The sequence below is a fragment of the Periplaneta americana genome, chromosome 15 (genome assembly GCF_040183065.1).
Source record: "Periplaneta americana isolate PAMFEO1 chromosome 15, P.americana_PAMFEO1_priV1, whole genome shotgun sequence".
NCBI lineage: Eukaryota > Metazoa > Arthropoda > Insecta > Blattodea > Blattidae > Periplaneta > Periplaneta americana.
In genome coordinates this window covers 166,287,779-166,307,033 of record NC_091131.1, presented here as the reverse complement: position 1 = coordinate 166,307,033, position 19,255 = coordinate 166,287,779, and the positions used below count along the sequence as shown (strand labels likewise).

Here is a 19,255-nt window from a genome sequence, read left to right as displayed (position 1 = left end):
CAAAAACATTCGTCTTACCTTAGTATCACCACTTTCCTACTCAAGAGTCCGAAGATACCTAATGCAATAACGCCCACTCTTATTCCCCGTCCGAATCAGACGACTGATCTGTGCTGGAATCAGATGTCCCTAAGTTTATAGAAATGTTCTCCAAAATACTGTCCATCACGTGCTCACTTTCAATGTAAATGTTCTCTACTTTCTTCACATAATCGTACACTGATAGGCCTATCCATTCTTGGAAGCAGCAATTGCAGAGTCTGCTTCTGCTTATGCGTAGCGTAGAAATTATAGATGATTCTTCTTAGGACTTTCTCATCAAAACTGTTTACAACTCCAAACATCTTCTTCTTCGGCTGTGATTTTTCCAGACTGCCTCAATATTTTCCCCTTCTTTCTTGATTCTTGCCAAGGTTCGCTTTGAAATACCTGTGGCAGCCAGTACTCTTGCACATACGCTTTTCAATGGAATTGATATTCCATTTACAACCTTCTGACATAAATTTCCATGCATTGTATGCTATTTCATGTCCTTGACTATGAACTACTCTATGATTTCACACCTTAGACAATGCCATAATGAGGGCGCTCAGAAGGACAATGTTTTTAATATTAGCAATAGCGGTAGTAGCAGAACGATCTGAACACTCAGACTGCTAGTAACCAACTAACCCAACACCCCTCCAGTTGAGGATGAGGGCGAGTCCAAGCAAACGAACTAAAATGCATCCCTCGCGCTGGTGCCATAACTTCTCGTCTGGGCTCTACACATCGATCTACTGTATAAATGTCTAGTGAAATTAAATTATTTCTTATAATTTTATTTGTAATTTGTAAAATACTGTGTGTGTTTTTAAGATTGATAATAGTCTAATTACATTTCGACTTAACTTGAATGCCATTGCCAATCCTTGCACCCAACACAGAGTAACAAATGACTGCTTCAGCATAAGTAAATAATGACTGTCTATTCTCATTTTCAAAAAAGTTAGACTCTCGAAACATTTTTTTCTGGGAAAAATCCTCACAGTTACAGAAAAACATTATTTGACTTTTTTTTTTCAGTTATTTTATACTGTACCACTAGTATTCTTTTGGCAGTTTATATGGCTTAGACTCTGAAACAGTTGTTTTCAGTTTACTTGTCACTGTCAGCTCCTCTAACGTAACAAAGGAAATGACTCTAGATAGTGAACACGAAAAAATCCTGTACAATAGTTTAGGAAAAACTGCTATATACAAATATGTTCAAAATCATTAATGAGGTGTCAATCAGGTATCAGGATTGCTGTAAAACATGTAATTTCCGTCAAAATCTCGAAATAGATTTTTTTTTTTCCATCAACATAAAATCTGTCTTTACACTTTGTATAGCTAGAAAGCACACACTATTTTAACAGTGAGCACTAATATCTGAAGACAATGAAGAACTGAGTAGAAATTAAATCATCAGATGATGAGACTAACAAATTAATAACACAGGTCTGCAAAGTTAAGGGTCATAAAACTTTTCTAAAATTTATGCTACATTTATAGTTTCTTGGGGTGCGGAATAAAAAACTGAGCTCAGATTTTCTCTATCACGTATCATTTCTCCGAAAGATGCTTTGGCACTTTCAGCAGTGTGAATGTAGTGTTATAGAATTAATATGAAAAAGTGATGAAGTGAAACATGTTGTGTGACAAATATGTTGTTGTTGTTATCTAATGCTGGGCTTTGGCAACGAAGCCATTAGCGTTCTTGCTCTCCAATATTTCTCTGTGGTGGATCCATCAGGTAGAACTTCACAGGTTATGAGATGATCTTCAGTCATTTCTTCTTCTTTGTTGCATAGAGGGCAATTTGGATTTGTGTAAATTCCTATTTTATTCAAGTGTTTGGCCAAATAATCGTGTTCTGTAAACAGTCTGAATTTTGCTACTGCAGATTTAAGTGGGATTTCTGGAATAATTTCTGTTTTTTTTATTAAAATGCTCCATTTTTTATCTTTGGCTTTGGTACATAGTGCTTGGTTTTGTTTGATTTTATATTTATTTTTAATTAGTCTTTTGATGGATGTAAAAGGTAGGCTTGTATTTGTATTCTGAATTAAATTGGATCCTTTTTTGGCAAGAAAGTCAGCAGTTTCATTTCCAGCAATTCCACAATGTGCAGGTATCCATTGCAATTGAGTTCTTTTCTGTAGTTTTTGAAGTTGTTGGATCATTTTGTGACATTCTTTAATTTGGATTGACATCATTTTATATGAATTTATTGCATATAATGCTGCTGTGTGACAAATATTAAGGGCTTATTTTACAAAAATGATTAGACTGTCATAATAACAAGTCACATTTAGTAAAATGGTTTATACCACCTTTTCCTCTTCATGGTGAAGCTGCGTTTCTTGCCTTTCCTCTTGTGTGAGGTTCAAGAAATGTTCTTCGTGGCCAGTGCTTTTGTTCCCAATGGCTGCTTCTTGCTCTGCTGTCCCATTCACATAGGACATATGGAAACTTAGTATACCCAGCCATGCACAACTCTCTCAGATCTTCAAAGATCATCCAGTTATGATCTTTATATTTTATCTTTGTAAGAACCAGTTCAAGATTCTCACAGTTTCTTTAAGGTGTACCGAATGACAACAGGTAATGAAGCACAGGTACTTGTTGTCACTGTGCAACAGCACTGATCACTGCCTTCAGATGTCTTTTGGAGGAATCGATAAAAGTTTCCATTCATCCACTTCGTACAAAACATTAAACATTTATATCAAACCAGGAATATCACTGCAGTATAAGGCACCCTCTTGTGAAAATTGGGGAGTAAATTTCTCTTCTCTACTCCTGTACCAATGAAAAAATGACCCTGCTGTCAGCAAATTCATTTTGTTTAATCTGTAGCATAAGAGCTTAGCTTTTTCCTTAGGTAATAATAAATCTCTTTAGATCTAGATTCATTTTCCGGGCTGAGAGGCCGTGGTCTGATGGTTGGTTTTCTACCAGACGTTTCGTCTGCAACTGTGGCAGACATCTTCAGTGGAGTGGTATCCGAGGTCGCAAAACTCTTCTCGGCATACCTGAGGCAACTGATCCTGTGGCTGGTTGTGTGGGCATATTTATAGTGCAACTAGCGGGCCGAGGCCTGTTGTCGCTGTGGTCAGCGCCGCTTTGTTCGCTGCTCCTGTTCTGGGTTCCGTCCTTCTGTTGTAGTGGCTTCTTATCTGTTCTGTTTAGGACTGGGTACCAACACTTGTTTAGCTTCGTGCCTTCTTCCTTGCGATTAAAGTTGTTGTCATGTTTATAGATTTCGATCGCTTCTCTATGTAGACGGGGGAAGGAGTGCGTCGTCGTGCTCAAGATGTCCGTGTCCTTGAATCTTATGTTGTGATCGCCCTCTTGATAGGCATGTGCTGCCACTGCCGATTTGTCGATCTGTCCTAGGCGGCAATTCCTGTTGTGTTCTGTCAGTCTCGTCCTGACACTCTGCTGTGTAGACCTTCCCACACGAACATGGAATCCTGTAAACTCCATTTTTTCATCGCAGGCCTGAGTAATCAGATGATGATACAATCATATTTAACAAGAAAAATACATTCTGCAAGTGAAAGAGCCATGCTGTATGGACTGTGTTGTGGCATGTCGCCCTGTCCCTCCACTTCCTTCTTTCAACTTTCTCATCTTCTCTAAGCACTTGCCATTGTCAAAGTGACTCCCAAAATACCTTTCACTTATCATATTGGAAGTTTTAACATAGGTATTATTATCTCATTTTCCAAACGCAATGTACTGCAATGAAACCTCAACATATAAAATGGAAATATGAAGTGCTCAAAATTTCCACATGTTCTTCCCCTAAATGATATACAGTAAAGTAAGTTTCTTCTCAGATTACATGTTTATCTTAAGACTGACAGTTTTTCTTCAAAGATCAGACGTAAGATTCATGTATATAATTGGACGTTTTACATCCTGTACATGTTCATCACATAAAATTTCTTTACAGTTACAAAATATCCAAAAAGATCAGTGGACAATGGATTTCAAAGCATCTGTGATAACAGGATAGCTACACAGAAATACCACGAAGATGTCAAATATGGAAGCTATACACGTTAGTGCACCTCTATATTGGATCTTTTAGTCTGATAAGGCGTGACAAGATTTAATTGCTTGCTTAGTGATATTTTCATGTAAACTTATTTATTGCTCGCTAATATGGTTTCGCAGGATATCAGCCGAGTTAAAATTCTGGAATGTTCCAAGCTTTCAACTGCTATCTCTGCAGCCATCTTCAGGGAAGTTGTGTCTGGACAGAAAGTCGTGGATTAATATAGATGTTAGGCTGTCTCAGGTGATACGGGATTGGTTGGCGGATAGGCCAATTTGGGGCCGGGAATTATCATTCCTCATAAGCTCCGCCCCTCCCGGGATTCTTGTGTGAAGTTTGGCAGGCGACGAGTCCTGTTCCGCCAGTTGGAATCGGTTGCTGTCCTCGGTCCGTGATCTTCGTGACCTTGATTGTAAGAGGGCCTAAGCTAGTCCAAGGATGGTGTCCATGCCTGACTGAGCTGCAGTCTACCGTCTCTTTTTAGGAACAACTCTCTTGTCTTGACATCTACGTAGGAAGGCAAGTGTACATAGTAAACTTGCCCTCTTCTTGTGTCCTTGTTCCAATCTCTGAAGGACATGGTATACTTCCTCCCCGTAGAGGTGATGTATGTATGATTTAAGGCTTTCTCGGCGTTGGTTATTGCTATTAAAATTAATTACCGTATTTATTTGTTTTCATTTACATGATAAGTCAATGCCGCTTTCCAACAGGACACCGTCACTATTACGACTGTTTTTGGAAAGCTTTCATCTTAAGAAATTGTAAGAGATGACCTGGTGACTATTGCCAACAAATTCTCTATCTTTACTGTTCAATTAAAAGCCGAATTAAGACTGCTTTAGGAAAATGATAAATCACTTTCTAGAGTTACTGCCAAACTGCTGAAAACTCTGACTTGTTCTCTCTGTTACAGATAGTTATATGTTTCGCAGATATCCCTACTAAGAGCTCTGCATGCCTTTTCGAAGTTGACACACATGAAAACAAATCCGACTGTTGTAGTTACTTTTAATGATGGAATAGAACAATTTAAGAGATAAATACCTTCTCTATAAGAAATGGACAGGTTAGCATGGTATACAATTAGTTATCATACCTTTTAGAAATCCAAAACAATTTCGCTGTATTCCATTTCCAAAATGTTAAAAAAAAAATAATCACAATGCAGAATGGCACATAAGACTCTCCTTTTCGTTACTCTTATTCCTACATCTTATGTGTCAGTGTGCCATCATTTTTTGGTCCATAGCATTGGCTAGATTTTGACCTTTCCAGTTCAAGGAATATGGCACTGGTTACAAGTTCTTTTAATTGATGAAGAAAAGAATGCTAGTTGGTTTGTTTGCAGTGACTCACATTTGGGGATTATAACCCATTTTGTGCCTCGGTTCCCAATAAAGTCCACTTAGATTTTTTGACAGTTGAAATTCTCATGTAAGTTTGGTGCAGCTCAACAGATGATTCCGGTCTATTTTTGTGTTTTGTAATCTGCTTAGTGTGCATTCCTCAAAATAAAATTCTCAGTCACCAATCACTTTCAAGAATACTCAAAACACGAGTAGACACAGAAATGCTCAACAAATGCACTCAAGAATCGTAAGGAAAAAAATGGGCAGACATCAGAAGAAAAGATGCTGTTGCAAGGTTTAGACTAAACTCAGGTCACGTTGCCTAGTCACTCATCTGTGCAAAATAAAAATCTTACGAGAGTATGCTTTCCTAGTATAAAACGACGTACCAAGTGCACTAATTAAAATATTCCAAGCACACATCACTTGCTTTGTAGAAAGATAACTACATCCAAAATGAAAACATGTTTCATTACAAATACAAGATAGAGATAGACAACAGGGTTAGAACTAATTAATGTAAATTACATATTTTTACTGCTAACTAATACAACATATAGAATAAGCATAACAAAATAGTTTCTTTTTAAATTACGTTTTAGAATGAAACTTATTTGGGTCACTTTCCTGTTTGTAGGCAGTTATGCAACTGTCTTGTATGCATCCTAACTATTATTTGCTGAATAGGCATTATTATAATGCATACACTCACTAATGAACCAAATAAATCTGCATTTTTTAAAAACAGAAATAACGAAAGTGATGAATCGCTGTAAGCCACGTACTTTGCAATGTGCTGAACTGAATGATGAAAGTAGAGAAAAATAAAGAATGGAAAATATAAAAAATTTTGAAATAGGAAAAATAGACAGAAATTACTCAAAACACATATTTAAGACAATTTCTATGAAATAATCTAACAAGTTTAATATCCCAATTTCGGAATACAATTACGTAAGAATGCATTTAAAATATTATTTGAGACATGAAGGACACTTCAGTGTGTCTGACAGACATCAGGAATGACGAAAATTATTACTTAAAGCTACAGGATAATTAGGAAATTACTGCACATGAAGTTGGTAATAGATTTAACATTGTATAGATGATAATATACTGTAAGACGAGAATAATTAGATATTATTAAGTACTGAGTGCACAATATGTATCATGTACTGGTAGTAAGTTTTCATGAATCAGATGTCCAACATGTATCAAACCCTTAATGAAGTAGCAATAAGCAAAGCTGAAACATGCCTTTCGTGCCAAAGCGTCATCTCTTACTCTGGCTAGTGGTAGCTCGTCATCATCTTGCTGCCGGCAGCTGGGCTGCTGTACTTCTGCTGGAGCACTATGTTTCGAATCCCCGTCATCTTGTGAAGCTCGATTACTTGCACCTCGACCACGCGCACGCATTGTCACAGGACCATGAGGCTAAAACATTTTTTTTTGGTAATGTTCAAAACATGCAAAATGATTGTATCAATAACAAACAGCATATTTTACGCAATGTTTACATAACATTATCTCATAATATTGTTTTATTTGGAACTTACGTAGTTCAGGTGATGGATCTCTGAAATTTGTAACTTCCATATTTTCAGTTCTATGAAAATAACATTTTTATCGCACATCATAGGACACACGGGCATGCATCATACAAATTTCAAATTCATTTTTTATTCTATGAATTATCATTGTATAATACTGCTCTAATTTTCATAATTCAAATAATTTTTCCTTAAGCAAATTTTCCTCTATTCCTAACACAGCAGACCTTCGATTTAAGAGACTAATAGGGGCTAAGGGGTGTCCGTTAAATCCCGAAGACCGTTAGATCGCTAATTTTTTCAAGGGTAATATTTTATAATACAACACTGAACTTTTAAAACTACAGTACAATGTACAGTACTACTATTTTAATATGAAACACTATACAGTATTAAGGTCCGATTATAAATACAATATAATAATAAAAGAACACTTTACAGGCCATTTTAGGGATAAAAAAAAAACCACGTATTGTTACTCACTGATGGTCCAAAAGAATATGCAAGCACTTATTTTCTGGTAGAAGGTTGCTGTGAATTAGTAGGTTGAATGAAGAACACATCAATCTTCAGTTGCTTTCCAGTTGCATGCCGTTTCTTTATTACTAAAAATCGAAACTACCTAAAACAGTCTAGAAATAGAGATTTTATAATATGTCCGTTAAATTCGAAGTCCATTGAATCGAGGGTCTACTGTACATGAATAAGAAAACTGACACACTTTTTGTATTAGAAAGCAAATTTTTGATAAAAAATTTAATTTTATAATTTTTAATTTTCAGTTTTATTTTTTTACCATTACAAATTCAAAAACTGAGGGTCACAACATTTTAATTGGTACAATAAAAAAAGGATACGTCAGTTTGTTATAATGACCTTCTGTGCAAGATGTCAAGTCATCTAAAGAAAAACGTTTTTCACTAGAGTATTTTGAAGTCTAAAATGTGCCGAAAATCACACAGTTGTAAAAATGACCAAACCATAGATTATGAAAGATGAATCATTAAACTATTTTTAGAACAATCAAAAACATTTTTAATTGTTTAAATATTTATCACTATTTTCATCAATCCATCACCTTAAGAAGGTGAATTTGCGGAGGAAGTACCTCTGTGAATTACTGCAGTAATTTAAATGGTTTATTGATATCAATGAGCCTGCAGTTGGGGGTTGACAACTGGGAAGATCAGGCCACGGACAGAAGAGAATGGGAATGCTTTATAAAATTGGCACAGAGTCTAATGTCCGTCCGAATGGTTATGTTGCAGGGTCGTCGAAATCACGTGACAGTTACTTGCTTAAAGGGGCTCTTTTCTTTAAATTACTTTAAATAGTTACATAATACAGTGTGTCCGGCTTAAACCTAGAACAAAACAACAATTATTTACACGAAAACTAACGGAGATATTTATTTGCAGATTATTTATACATGGACAGAAACTCAAAAAATTTTTTACACATGTAATTTTTCCTACATGAACAGCAACTGAAACAAAAAAAAAAATAATTACACATGTTATCCCACCTCAATATGCACACCAATAGTGGTGGGACACACGTCCAACCTGTACTCAATTTCCTGCCATGTGTTTGACAGCATTACTGGTGTTACCACAGTCTACTATATACAGTCGCGAAGCTTGAGGTGTTTTTTTTGCAAATCTCGTGATAAAGCGCTCCAAGCGGTTAGCAACTAGAAACAATAGACTGTCCATGGTCGACTTTGGACTGTGTCGTATTTCTATCGAGTGCTAGCTCGTTGTGTATTTCACATTGATGCTTGTGAAATGTTCGTTATTGGTTATAATGAAAATGTTAATGGCTAAAATATAATAATTGGAATAATAATATGGGACAAGGAGGAGACGTTTGTAGTGCTATAAATTGTAGCAACAGTAAGAGAAAGAGGCCAGAGTTATCCTTTTTCCGATTTCCGAAAGATTCAGAAAGGTTCCTGGGTTTCCACAAGAATGCTGTGCAGAAACAAAACTGTTAATTTCGAAGTTCTTTGTGACTGTTAGAATACATTATATCCTTAAATTTCACAATGAAATGTTTCAGTCTAACCGAAAGGACATTAGATACCGGTTAAAGTTCTGTCACTTAGGCTGCTAAATTTCCAGAGAAATAAAGGTTAGGTCTCCTTTTTTTTTCAGAGGATATATTTTTAATTGTAGCTATTAATTTTGTTATTATTTTTATGTGTTATTTTACTAAAGACGTAGAAAAATTAAGTTTGTTTTAATGAAATTTATTGATCACGTTTTATTTTCAATTCTGGTGGGATTATTATAGCTTAGGCCTACTTTTTTCTTCAAAGGATATGTTTTTAATTATAGCTGTTAATTTTGTTGTTATTTTTATTTGTTGCTTTACTAGAGACGTAGAAAAAATCTGCTACAATAAAATTTATTGATCACGTTTTATTTCCAATTCCGGTGTGATTATTATTGCTTAACCTCATCCCACTTTGTTAACTACGTAAGCCTACACTACAAGTACCGGTACACGTAAGTTACTCCATTAATTCATATTTTCATTATTATTGTTGTAAAGAGAAATGCAAATTAATATTTATTGGTTTCATAGTTAATTATCGCTATAATCTTGAATGAGTGAAGCTATTATAGTAAATTTCAGTTCGTTTTGCACAAACAAAAATTATATTAACTTATTTCTTGCAGGTATCTTCGAGTTTATGGTGGAATTTAATATACTTCATTAAAATAATAAATTAACTTTATGCATTTAATATTTCAATAATGGAAGGAAGGTGTTAATTTTTCCAAAAGAACACGACAACGGAAGTGTAACATATTTTGTCGGCTGCTAGGAGAGAGATCTGCGATGATGAGGAGATAGTAGTGATCCTAGTGGTCGGCAACTACCCATGTTTGCATTTTTACTACATATTGAGCTTCGCGACTGTATATAGTAGACTGTGGTGTTACATTCGCAATAGCTGCATGGATGTGGCAGCGTAAATCGGATAGGCCATCTACTGGTGTTTGATGTGCACTTGAGTTTTCACAAAACCCCACAGAAAAGAATCAAGTGGAGTAATGTATGGTGATCTTGGTGGCCAAGCAATGGGTTCAGCTTGTCTTCTAATCCAACATCCAGAATCTCCCATATCATTAGTGCATGATGGCATGGTGAAAAATTGAGCACACACTGTGAAAATGTCGGCGACGAAGTAGGGGCCTATGACCTCGTCCTTCATTAATCCGCACCACATATTAAGGAGGCTTCCTGTTGCACGCTGTCTGTCCCATGTCATAACTGATGTGTAGGTTGGAATCTTATCGGTAGGTCACAGCTGGTACTCCCGTCTAAAACGATGCTGCACTCCTGTCACGAACTTGAATTCGGCAAGAGGAAGCACGCAGAACACTTTCTGCTGCGGAGTCCACACCTTAACTGACGCTATGGTTGTGCTTTCCAGACATATACAGTTACAGCACATGCACATTACTCTCGTGGGTTCAACCACAAAACATAAAACATTTTGTGTCATCGTTGACGTACAAACCAACTGCACTGGAATTTCTCCATTCGTTTTCGTGTAATAAATATTTGTTTTATTCTAGGTTTAAGCCGGACACACTGTATAACGAATACTTCCAATTCTGTACAGCAAATATATTTTCTACTACTAACTTTGATGGAGAGATTGAAGCCATTTATATTTCTCTCCAAAATATCATCACTGCAAAAATATCATATTACAATTCAGGCATTAGCATTCACCACGTACTCAAAAATGAAGAAGATCAAAGAAATACATCCTATGATTGAGCAAATTCAAAAGCTTGGAAAAAAATTAGTTATGCAATGGATTCCAGCATATTGCAATATACACTATCTACCAAAAAGTAACTGGGCACTGTTTTTGCACTTTAGAACCTCGTGGTACCACCTCTTGTTGCTATAACAGCAGCCACCCTGTCAGACATGCTCTGCACTAGTTTATGTAGGATATCCACTGGAATGCGTCGCCATTCCTTTGCAACATGGCTCTCAGTTGGACAATGGAAGTTGCCGCATCTCCCGAGACCTCAATCGGCGGTCCAATTCATCCCAAAGGTGCTCAATGGGATTGAAATCAGGATTCTGTGCAGGCCAGTCCAACCAGGGAGCATTATTGTCTGCATACCACTGCATAGTAACCGCCGAAACATAGGGCAAACGTCCATTGCCCAACTGAGTGCCATGTTGCAAGAGGAATGACGACGCATTCTAGTGGATATCCTACACAAACTAGTGGAGAGCATGCCTGACAGGGTGGTTGCTGTTATAGCAACAAGAGGTGGTACCACGAGGTTCTAAGGGAGCAAAAACAGTGGCCAATTACTTTTTGGTAGACAGTTTACAATGAAATGAATATGCCAATATGTTAGCTAAAAAAAAAAAAACAACAACTGCATTTCCTTATGAATAGACATCGGATTTATATGCAAACTAGTGGCTTGTGCAGTAAATGCTGCTGCAAACTAAGTTTGTTAGACGTTGAAATAAAAATTTTTCAGATTTATTTTCAATGAAGAATACTTGTCTTTTTGATAGTTATTTGCTTCCATAATAATGAAACATACTCCCTCTGAATGGATTTTTTTAGGCCAAATACTTTTTCTTGAACCTATCCAACTTCAGTTTTTGAGTTTCAACACGAAAACGCAAGTATCAATGTCAGGACGATAGCAGTAGCTATTTCAGGTCATTGTGGATTGTAGGCAAAAGTTAAAAAAATGTCAGGTTCGCTAAGGTTTCGTATAGCTGCTGCATGTAGAACTTAGAGTGTAAAATCATTTTATCCTACTACTGTAAGAGATCTTGCTGAAATGATCTGGAGACTACAAAATTTTCTAGGCCTCTTATTTTATCAGTAAGTAATACCTTTTTATTTTTCCTTAGGAACTGTAATTTTTGCGCTCTCTCGAACCAATACTGAAGTCAATGACACATATCAATATCTACACTACACCGCCATTAAGTATATATGAAAAAGACCCAACCCCACTGGTTTAATAAGTATAAAAATATTTGATTTTTAATAACAATATTATTATCTTACTTAAGTTTTGTAGTTACATATAGCAGTCACTCAGTAAATTATAGAAATGAAGATCTAAATTAAGATAATCTCTACATTTACTGACATAACCTCAAAACGTTTCACTTTCATGTCATCAATATAGCATCAATATTATGTACAATTAATGAAGAATAGACGCATCATGATATTAACTATAATAATATTTAATTTCTAATGGTAATAATGTCATCAAACCACCTCAAGTTTCGTAGATTTGAATATCCAATACACATCTGTACTCAGAAAATTATATACTGCAGAATCAGTTTTTAATAACAAATTGAATTGAGCTCTAAATATGACGGGAATCCTGCAGGTCATGGCCTTCGTGTAATAGCCTATTGCTTATTGTAGAGTGTGTTTTGTTCTGAAATTCAATCAAGGCGGCCGTGATTCAATAAAATTAGTTCTCAAAACTGACAAAAGATGGATTTTGGAAAATAGGAAAATTATGTAGGAAAATTGACATTTCACTGAAAATTACTACTTTTCCGAAAAACTTTGGATGCCAGGCATGAAAATGAGGGGTCACTCATTAAAATCTGTTCAGCTGTTTTCCTGTAATTTCCATTACCAGTTGAAATTATATATATAGATATATATTTAATTTGTTTTTACTTGTGATATGGAATAAACTTTTGCAATATATTTCATGTTTTTCTATTTTTGTATGTGAAATTTTATAGTGCATATAATTGTATATGTCTGATGTTGCTGCATATTTCGCCATTTTTCCATGCATCGAGCACATAACACATGTAGCCTATTTTTTAATTTAAAAATTAATATTTAAACACATTAGTGACAAGATAATGAAGTCCTTACTATGGAGGCACCTGTAAGGAGCCTCTCTGAGTGCTACTAACAAAATCACGTGATGTTACTGAGGATGTTACCTATTTACAGTTGAAAGCAGGAATGTTTCCGAGTCCCATCCAGAATTAATGCTTACAAAGAAAAATTTACAGACCTCCCATTACTCCCAGAGCCAATACTTACACATGGATTGGAGCTGCTCTCTCTATTCAGATAATTTCAATGCAGTTAAAGAATTCATTGGTATGCTAAATGCAAAAGAAGCTTTATCAATTCAACGTTCACAGAATATTTTAATATTGAATATTTGCAAAGACACATTTCAAAGTTATAGCTGAAGCCAAAACTCGAAAAATGTGGTTTGTCTTTACATGAATCTTTATCAATCCTCAAGGAGGTTTAGAGTGAACTTCAGAGTGTGCAGTAAATTGCGCAATGTTTTAGGGAAAAATCCTGTCATTAAAGTTGTATGATTTGTGGATAAATATCTTCAAGGCGGAAATGTTGTGCTTTCAGAAGAAATTTTCCCAGAGCTAGTAAGTGCTTTCAAATTTTGCTCAATAACATCTGTAGACGTGGAAAAGTCCTTTCAGCATACAAATCTGTGTTAAGTGATAAACGTCATGAACTTACCCCTGAATATTTGGAGAAGATAATCATTGTACAGAAGGTTGTTTTAGATCTCTGGAAACGAATTTGAATGACGTCATGTGCGTCAGAAATCACACCAACAGTTGAACTGTGGAGAAAGGTACAGACCAGTAGTGAGTGATTTCATAGTCAGAGTGCACGGTTCTCACAGCAGCAATGCCTTTTTGGAAGGGATACATTACGACATTTTCCAATACCTAGTACAGTTACGTGGAAATCATAGGAGCCTGCAAAAAACGTGGTTTCGTTATTTCCAAGAAAGGCATCTTCTGTGCACTTAATAAGACTGGTAAAGCTCGGATAGGATTAATTCCAAAGTGAAAAAAGCAAGCAAATCTAACCCCCGTCACAAGCCATACCCCTCACATGAGATGATACAATTTAATTCCATCCGAGTTTTACCAGTCTTATTAAGTACACAGAAGATGACGTTTATTGAAGGCTTCTTTTATTTTCACTTAACGGTACTTGGCATTGGAAAGGGTTGTAATGTACCCCTCCCAAAAAGGCCCGATTTTCTTGGGCATTGCTGCTGTGAGACACCATGCACTCTGACTATGAAATCACTCACTATTGGTCTTTCGCCACAGTTCAGCTCTCGTGTGACTTCTGATACACAAGACATCAATCAAATTTGCTTTCCAGAGATCGGAAACAACCTTCTGTATACTGCACAAATCAAATTACAACGACCAGAATGATGTCTAAGGAAGAATGTACATTGTAAGTACCAAAATGCATAAGCCTAAAATTAAAATTTTTAGTGCTTGTTTAGTGCATATTTTTGAATTGATAGAGCATAATTTTAAAGATTTTGACAGCATACATACATGCATATTTTGGATATTTTTAGTGCATATAAATCCGATGTCTACTTATGAATAAATAAAACAAATAATAAAGAAGAAAATGAATAAAAATTGTAAACTTAAGAAACTTTAGGAGAACCTAATCAAATTCCTGAATTGCCTTGTAAAACTGCTGTTGCCATGTTTCGGGTTTTTACTGGACATGATTGTTTACGCAAACATCTCCACACAATTGGCGTATTTCCAACACCACATTGCCTTCTATGCCCTAAACATGAAAAAATTGATATAGAACATTTGAAGCACTGTGTAGCACTCCAGAATTTTCAAGATATCACCTCCAAATAATGGGAAGCAAGAAAGAGAATAACTTCACTGTTAACTCTTCAGCATTAGATACATACATACAATTTTCAGGAAAGAACCAAACATCCCAGCCACTAGCTTTTACAGAGGGCCCAGCAGAAATTCTTGGGGGAAACCGGGATGCGATATAACCACTCGGATGAATAGTAGATGCTTCATAATGTCTAATTGATTGATTGAAATAAATATTTCCTTAATGATTTCTCTTCAATCTGCTACAGATTCTGTAATACAAATATAATGTTTGCCAAATTTCTGCACGCAAAAATTATAACAATATTATTAGCACATGTGTAGCATTGCTTCCAGTGAGTTTATTGCTATGCTTTCTTTTAAAACTTCTGTGAAAAATTTTTATAAGTTCTTAACACTGCTGTGCTGTGTCATTTTATATATACAAGATACTTGTAATGAACGTGTGTTCATATAGGCTAAAGTATTCCTCAATATTATTAATACAAAATGGATGCTTTCTATATAATTAAAAGTTTTTAAGAGCACAGCAAAATGTCAAAATATCACTTAGTTTCTACTTCGAGAAAATAAAGAGTTTAACGCAGTAATAAGAACTTAACTCAGATGGCCAGCGAGGTCTCCCTAGCCTTACAGAAAATGTAAAAATCTCTCAATGTGTTAGAATTTCCAGTCGAAGTCTTTTATATTCTGCTATGTGATAGTTAAGACATAGAAGAGTAACTAAGTGGCTCTCCTTGACCTCAAAAGATCGAGGAACAAGTACCTTTAAAGCCAAACTTAAGTTTATAATTACTAATGAACACAGTCTCTTTTATATATGTAATGTCTGATTAATTTATGCACAAAATATCAAGTCCTCAGTTTCACATTTGTTTTAATAATTGTGATGTTTGATTCATTAGTTTGAGATGCAGTCAACTCCGACAGCTTGCGGGCAGTTAATTCGCCATCTTTTGTTTGAGGGAAGACGAAGTAATGTTCATTTCCGTTTTTACTCGATTTATGCTCTATTCCACACATAATACAGGCTAGTATATAAGGTTTAGTAAACGAAAAATGAGAAATGAAAGAAGAGATTTAACTGATTTGGAAATGCTGAAAATTTTGGGAAGGTACCCCCTCACTTTGTTAGGGCTTCGACATACCATTGTGGAAGAAGCGAGTTTGTACTGGCAAGCAAGGACAATGATGTAAAAGTAAAAAAATAGAGACATTACATTGTTCAAGAACTCAGAACTGAGTATTGAAAACAACTTTAAAAACTATAGCACCGATACAACAAAAAATTGAGTAGAATTTTTCATATATTAGACTCAACAAACGCTGCATGATGAAACAGGTTCTTATTAAAATTTTCTAAAAAAAAACATAAAAATGAAATAATTCTAAAATCTTTAATGTAATATGGCAGATAAACGGAAAACAAGTTATAATACGTAAACTATAATATATTTAAAACGCAATTTATCAACTTACACTTCACCCAATATCTTAAAATTTCACACTACTATTTTACAGATACTATTATTTATGCACCACTATGTCCGTATTTTGTACGGACAATTTGTAATTTGAGATTCATGTCCATATCGTACAAGTAAAAATGTGACGAAATGTCCGTATTTTCTGATTCAAGCTCAGAAAGAGAGATTACAAATAATTATATTATTAATTTATTACATCCTTCAAAAGATGTCTCCCACTACAAAGCCATCAATGAAAACAGCTACTGTTTTGCACACTTTGGTTCTTAAGAACTGATAAAAAACCATTACTCACCGTGTAAGTACGCTTTGGGTTCAATCTTGTGTCAAATGTTTCAAATGCATATGTCTTTGTACATATAGAATGACGTGGCTTTGCAATTTTGCTGAAAAGATGGGCACTTTTATCCACACGGTATTCACAGATGTATATGTGCTCCTCTGGCGCACCTACAGGACGACCTTTACAATACGTATTCAAATCCAGCACCCAGCAATGTCCCATTATCAGATCCAAAGGCACCACTTCATATAAGGGTACTCTCATAACCTCATTTGGGAAGAACTTCCGTGATGGCTCATGGTATGTTTCATGAGGTCGCAAATAATGGTGTCCAAATGCAAATCGTTCACCCCTACAATACAAAAAAACATGTTACAAAGTTTATTTCACCCTTAATCACAACATAAAGATAATCCCTCTTTTCACTGCTATGCTGCAGATACAGGCATGCCATCTGCCTGTGTACTACTGGGATATAGTTCACATTCATTATCTATGAGTTAATTTATCTGCATTTTATTAATGTGAAATATAGTAAATTTTAACTAAAAATTAATGAATATTTCATATACACACATAATGGCACTCAAGTTCAAGAACTGTCACACGATTTTTTGTGCGATTTCATGAAGGTAGTGTCAAAATTAAGTGCAGACTGATAGAATTTCTTGTCAGAGAAACTCCGAAAGAAAAATTGTGTTTTACAAGTCAGTTCGCTTTGAGAAAAAAATATAATATGCTACCTGTATGTCCAGTACACAGTTTCATAAAGTATGTTAGACAGGAGAGAAGTTATTAATGTTGTGTAAATGGACCCCCTTTAAAGGGGTAGATTGTAAACAAAAAAATATGCTACCTGTAACTTCTGTACTAAGTTTAATTAAAATCTGTTATATACGAAAGAAACTACTAATTTTGTCTAAATGCATCTCCTATAAAAGGATAATTCCTATTATACAAACATACTCAGAATATGTGGTGGTGACAGGATTTTTTCTCGTTGCCAAACTTTCAGAACGGCCCCGAGGTTCACTCAGCCTCCTATAAAATTGAGTACCGGGTCTTTCCCGGGGGTAAAAGGCGGTCAGAGCGTGGTGCCGACCACACCACCTCATTCTAGTGCCAAGGTCATGGAAAGCATGGGGCTCTACCTCCATGCCCCCAAGTGCCTTCATGGTATGTTACGGGGATACCTTTACCTTTACCTTACTCAGAATATGTATACTACCTGTAACTCCTGTGCAAAGTTTCATTACAATATGTTAGATAGGAGAGAAATTATAATTTTGTCCAGCTAGATTTACGTTTTATCACACTGTGAGGTGGCAGTATGGACTATTCTGAGTAAAAAAGTTCCTATAAACATGCGCCCAATTTGTCCTGAAGCACTCCCTCTCTCTCTCTCTCTCTGTCTGTATCTGTATTATACTGGTGGCACACTTAACTTTTTCACCTCTGATGTTTTAATTGTCATTCTATAAACAATATGACAAACAGAAATGAAATTATGTCAAAGAAAATATCTGATGCAAGTGATGAAATATTTCTTACATAAATAATGATCGAGATATCAAGACCAATTCATGATTTCAAACGGAAATCCAATAGGTTTTGTATTGTAAATATTGGGTTAGCTATGTCTAATAACAATTACTAATTTACAGGCTGTTTGAATGTCACTGGAAAAAATAAACATAAAAAACCTCTGACGCATCTCCCTTCCGTTGTCTACAACATTCATAATGTTGACATCAGAAATGATGTAAAGCAGGTGGCTTTGACCACAGCAGTGAGTCTATTAGTGATGGAGTGTGCACAGGAGCATTGTAATGCAAATGATAAAGTCTTTGAACACAATCTCTAAAGCACTTACTTGTGTTCCTCGGTGAGCACCTTGGGTACCCATCATGAGCACAATTTTCGATATCGTAATCAATCTGTCACAATTTTGTAGAGAACACTCTGCGACATTTGTGGAAAATTCAAGGTAAGTGAAGAAATTGTGAACCTCCTGTCCTCATGAATTTTTTCATCGACAGCACGCACCAAATCGTCATTGATCAAAAATGGCCGACCGGTACACTGCTCGTCATGCATAGAGACGCGGCCCTTGCTGAACTTCCTAACCCATCTCCTGACCATTCCATCACTAATGGCATCATCACCATACACCTCAAGTTGACAATGATGTCAGCTAGTTTGATGTTTCTCGCATTCAAGAAACGGATAACAGACCGCATCTCACAGTCGGCGGGGTGCTCGATCACTTTAAACATTTCAACTGATCACAACTAACCACACACACAGACTGAAGCTCTGAAACTGCATGCACAGCTTGCCTGAGGACTGAAGAAGAAAACACGCATGTGCAAAATAACGATTGCAGCAATGCGACGGCTATAATTAAAAATGGAACTTACTTTATGAACATGCCTCGTACTTACTATGCATTAGTCAAACTCAGAATATTGCCATAGAACATTCAGAATTTAGAAAATAACACTGGGTATGTAGTTGTCTTTTTAACGGACATTTCCTCTTTGTAATATAGGTAACTAAAGTAAGTTAATTATGTATTTTCTAACAGAAATAAATCTAAATACTGTAACTAAGCAATGCTTCAAATATAAATGCTTTATATGGTTATAAATATATTTATCCATAATTGGTATCTGAACTGGTCTTTCTTTCATCGTCCTTAGCAACCTCAACAATGGTTTTATTCACAGCAGTGAATTCATTTTTTTAAAATCACTCTCTCCATGACAACAAACACATTAGCA

At 35.7% G+C, this 19,255-nt stretch overlaps 1 protein-coding gene across 5 annotated transcripts in view; it reads right to left on the bottom strand.

Annotated features, from left to right (window-relative positions):
- Positions 1-19,255, bottom strand: part of ash1 (histone-lysine N-methyltransferase ash1) — a 498,911-nt gene that overhangs the window by 35,140 nt on the left and 444,516 nt on the right. For all 5 annotated transcript variants that reach the window (XM_069848493.1, XM_069848495.1, XM_069848496.1 and 2 more), the window contains 2 exons: positions 16,485-16,824; positions 6,727-6,876 (listed from right to left, as the gene is read on the bottom strand). In XM_069848493.1, the coding sequence (XP_069704594.1) occupies positions 6,727-6,876; positions 16,485-16,824 (490 nt within the window). The remainder of the gene's footprint in view (positions 1-6,726; positions 6,877-16,484; positions 16,825-19,255) is intronic.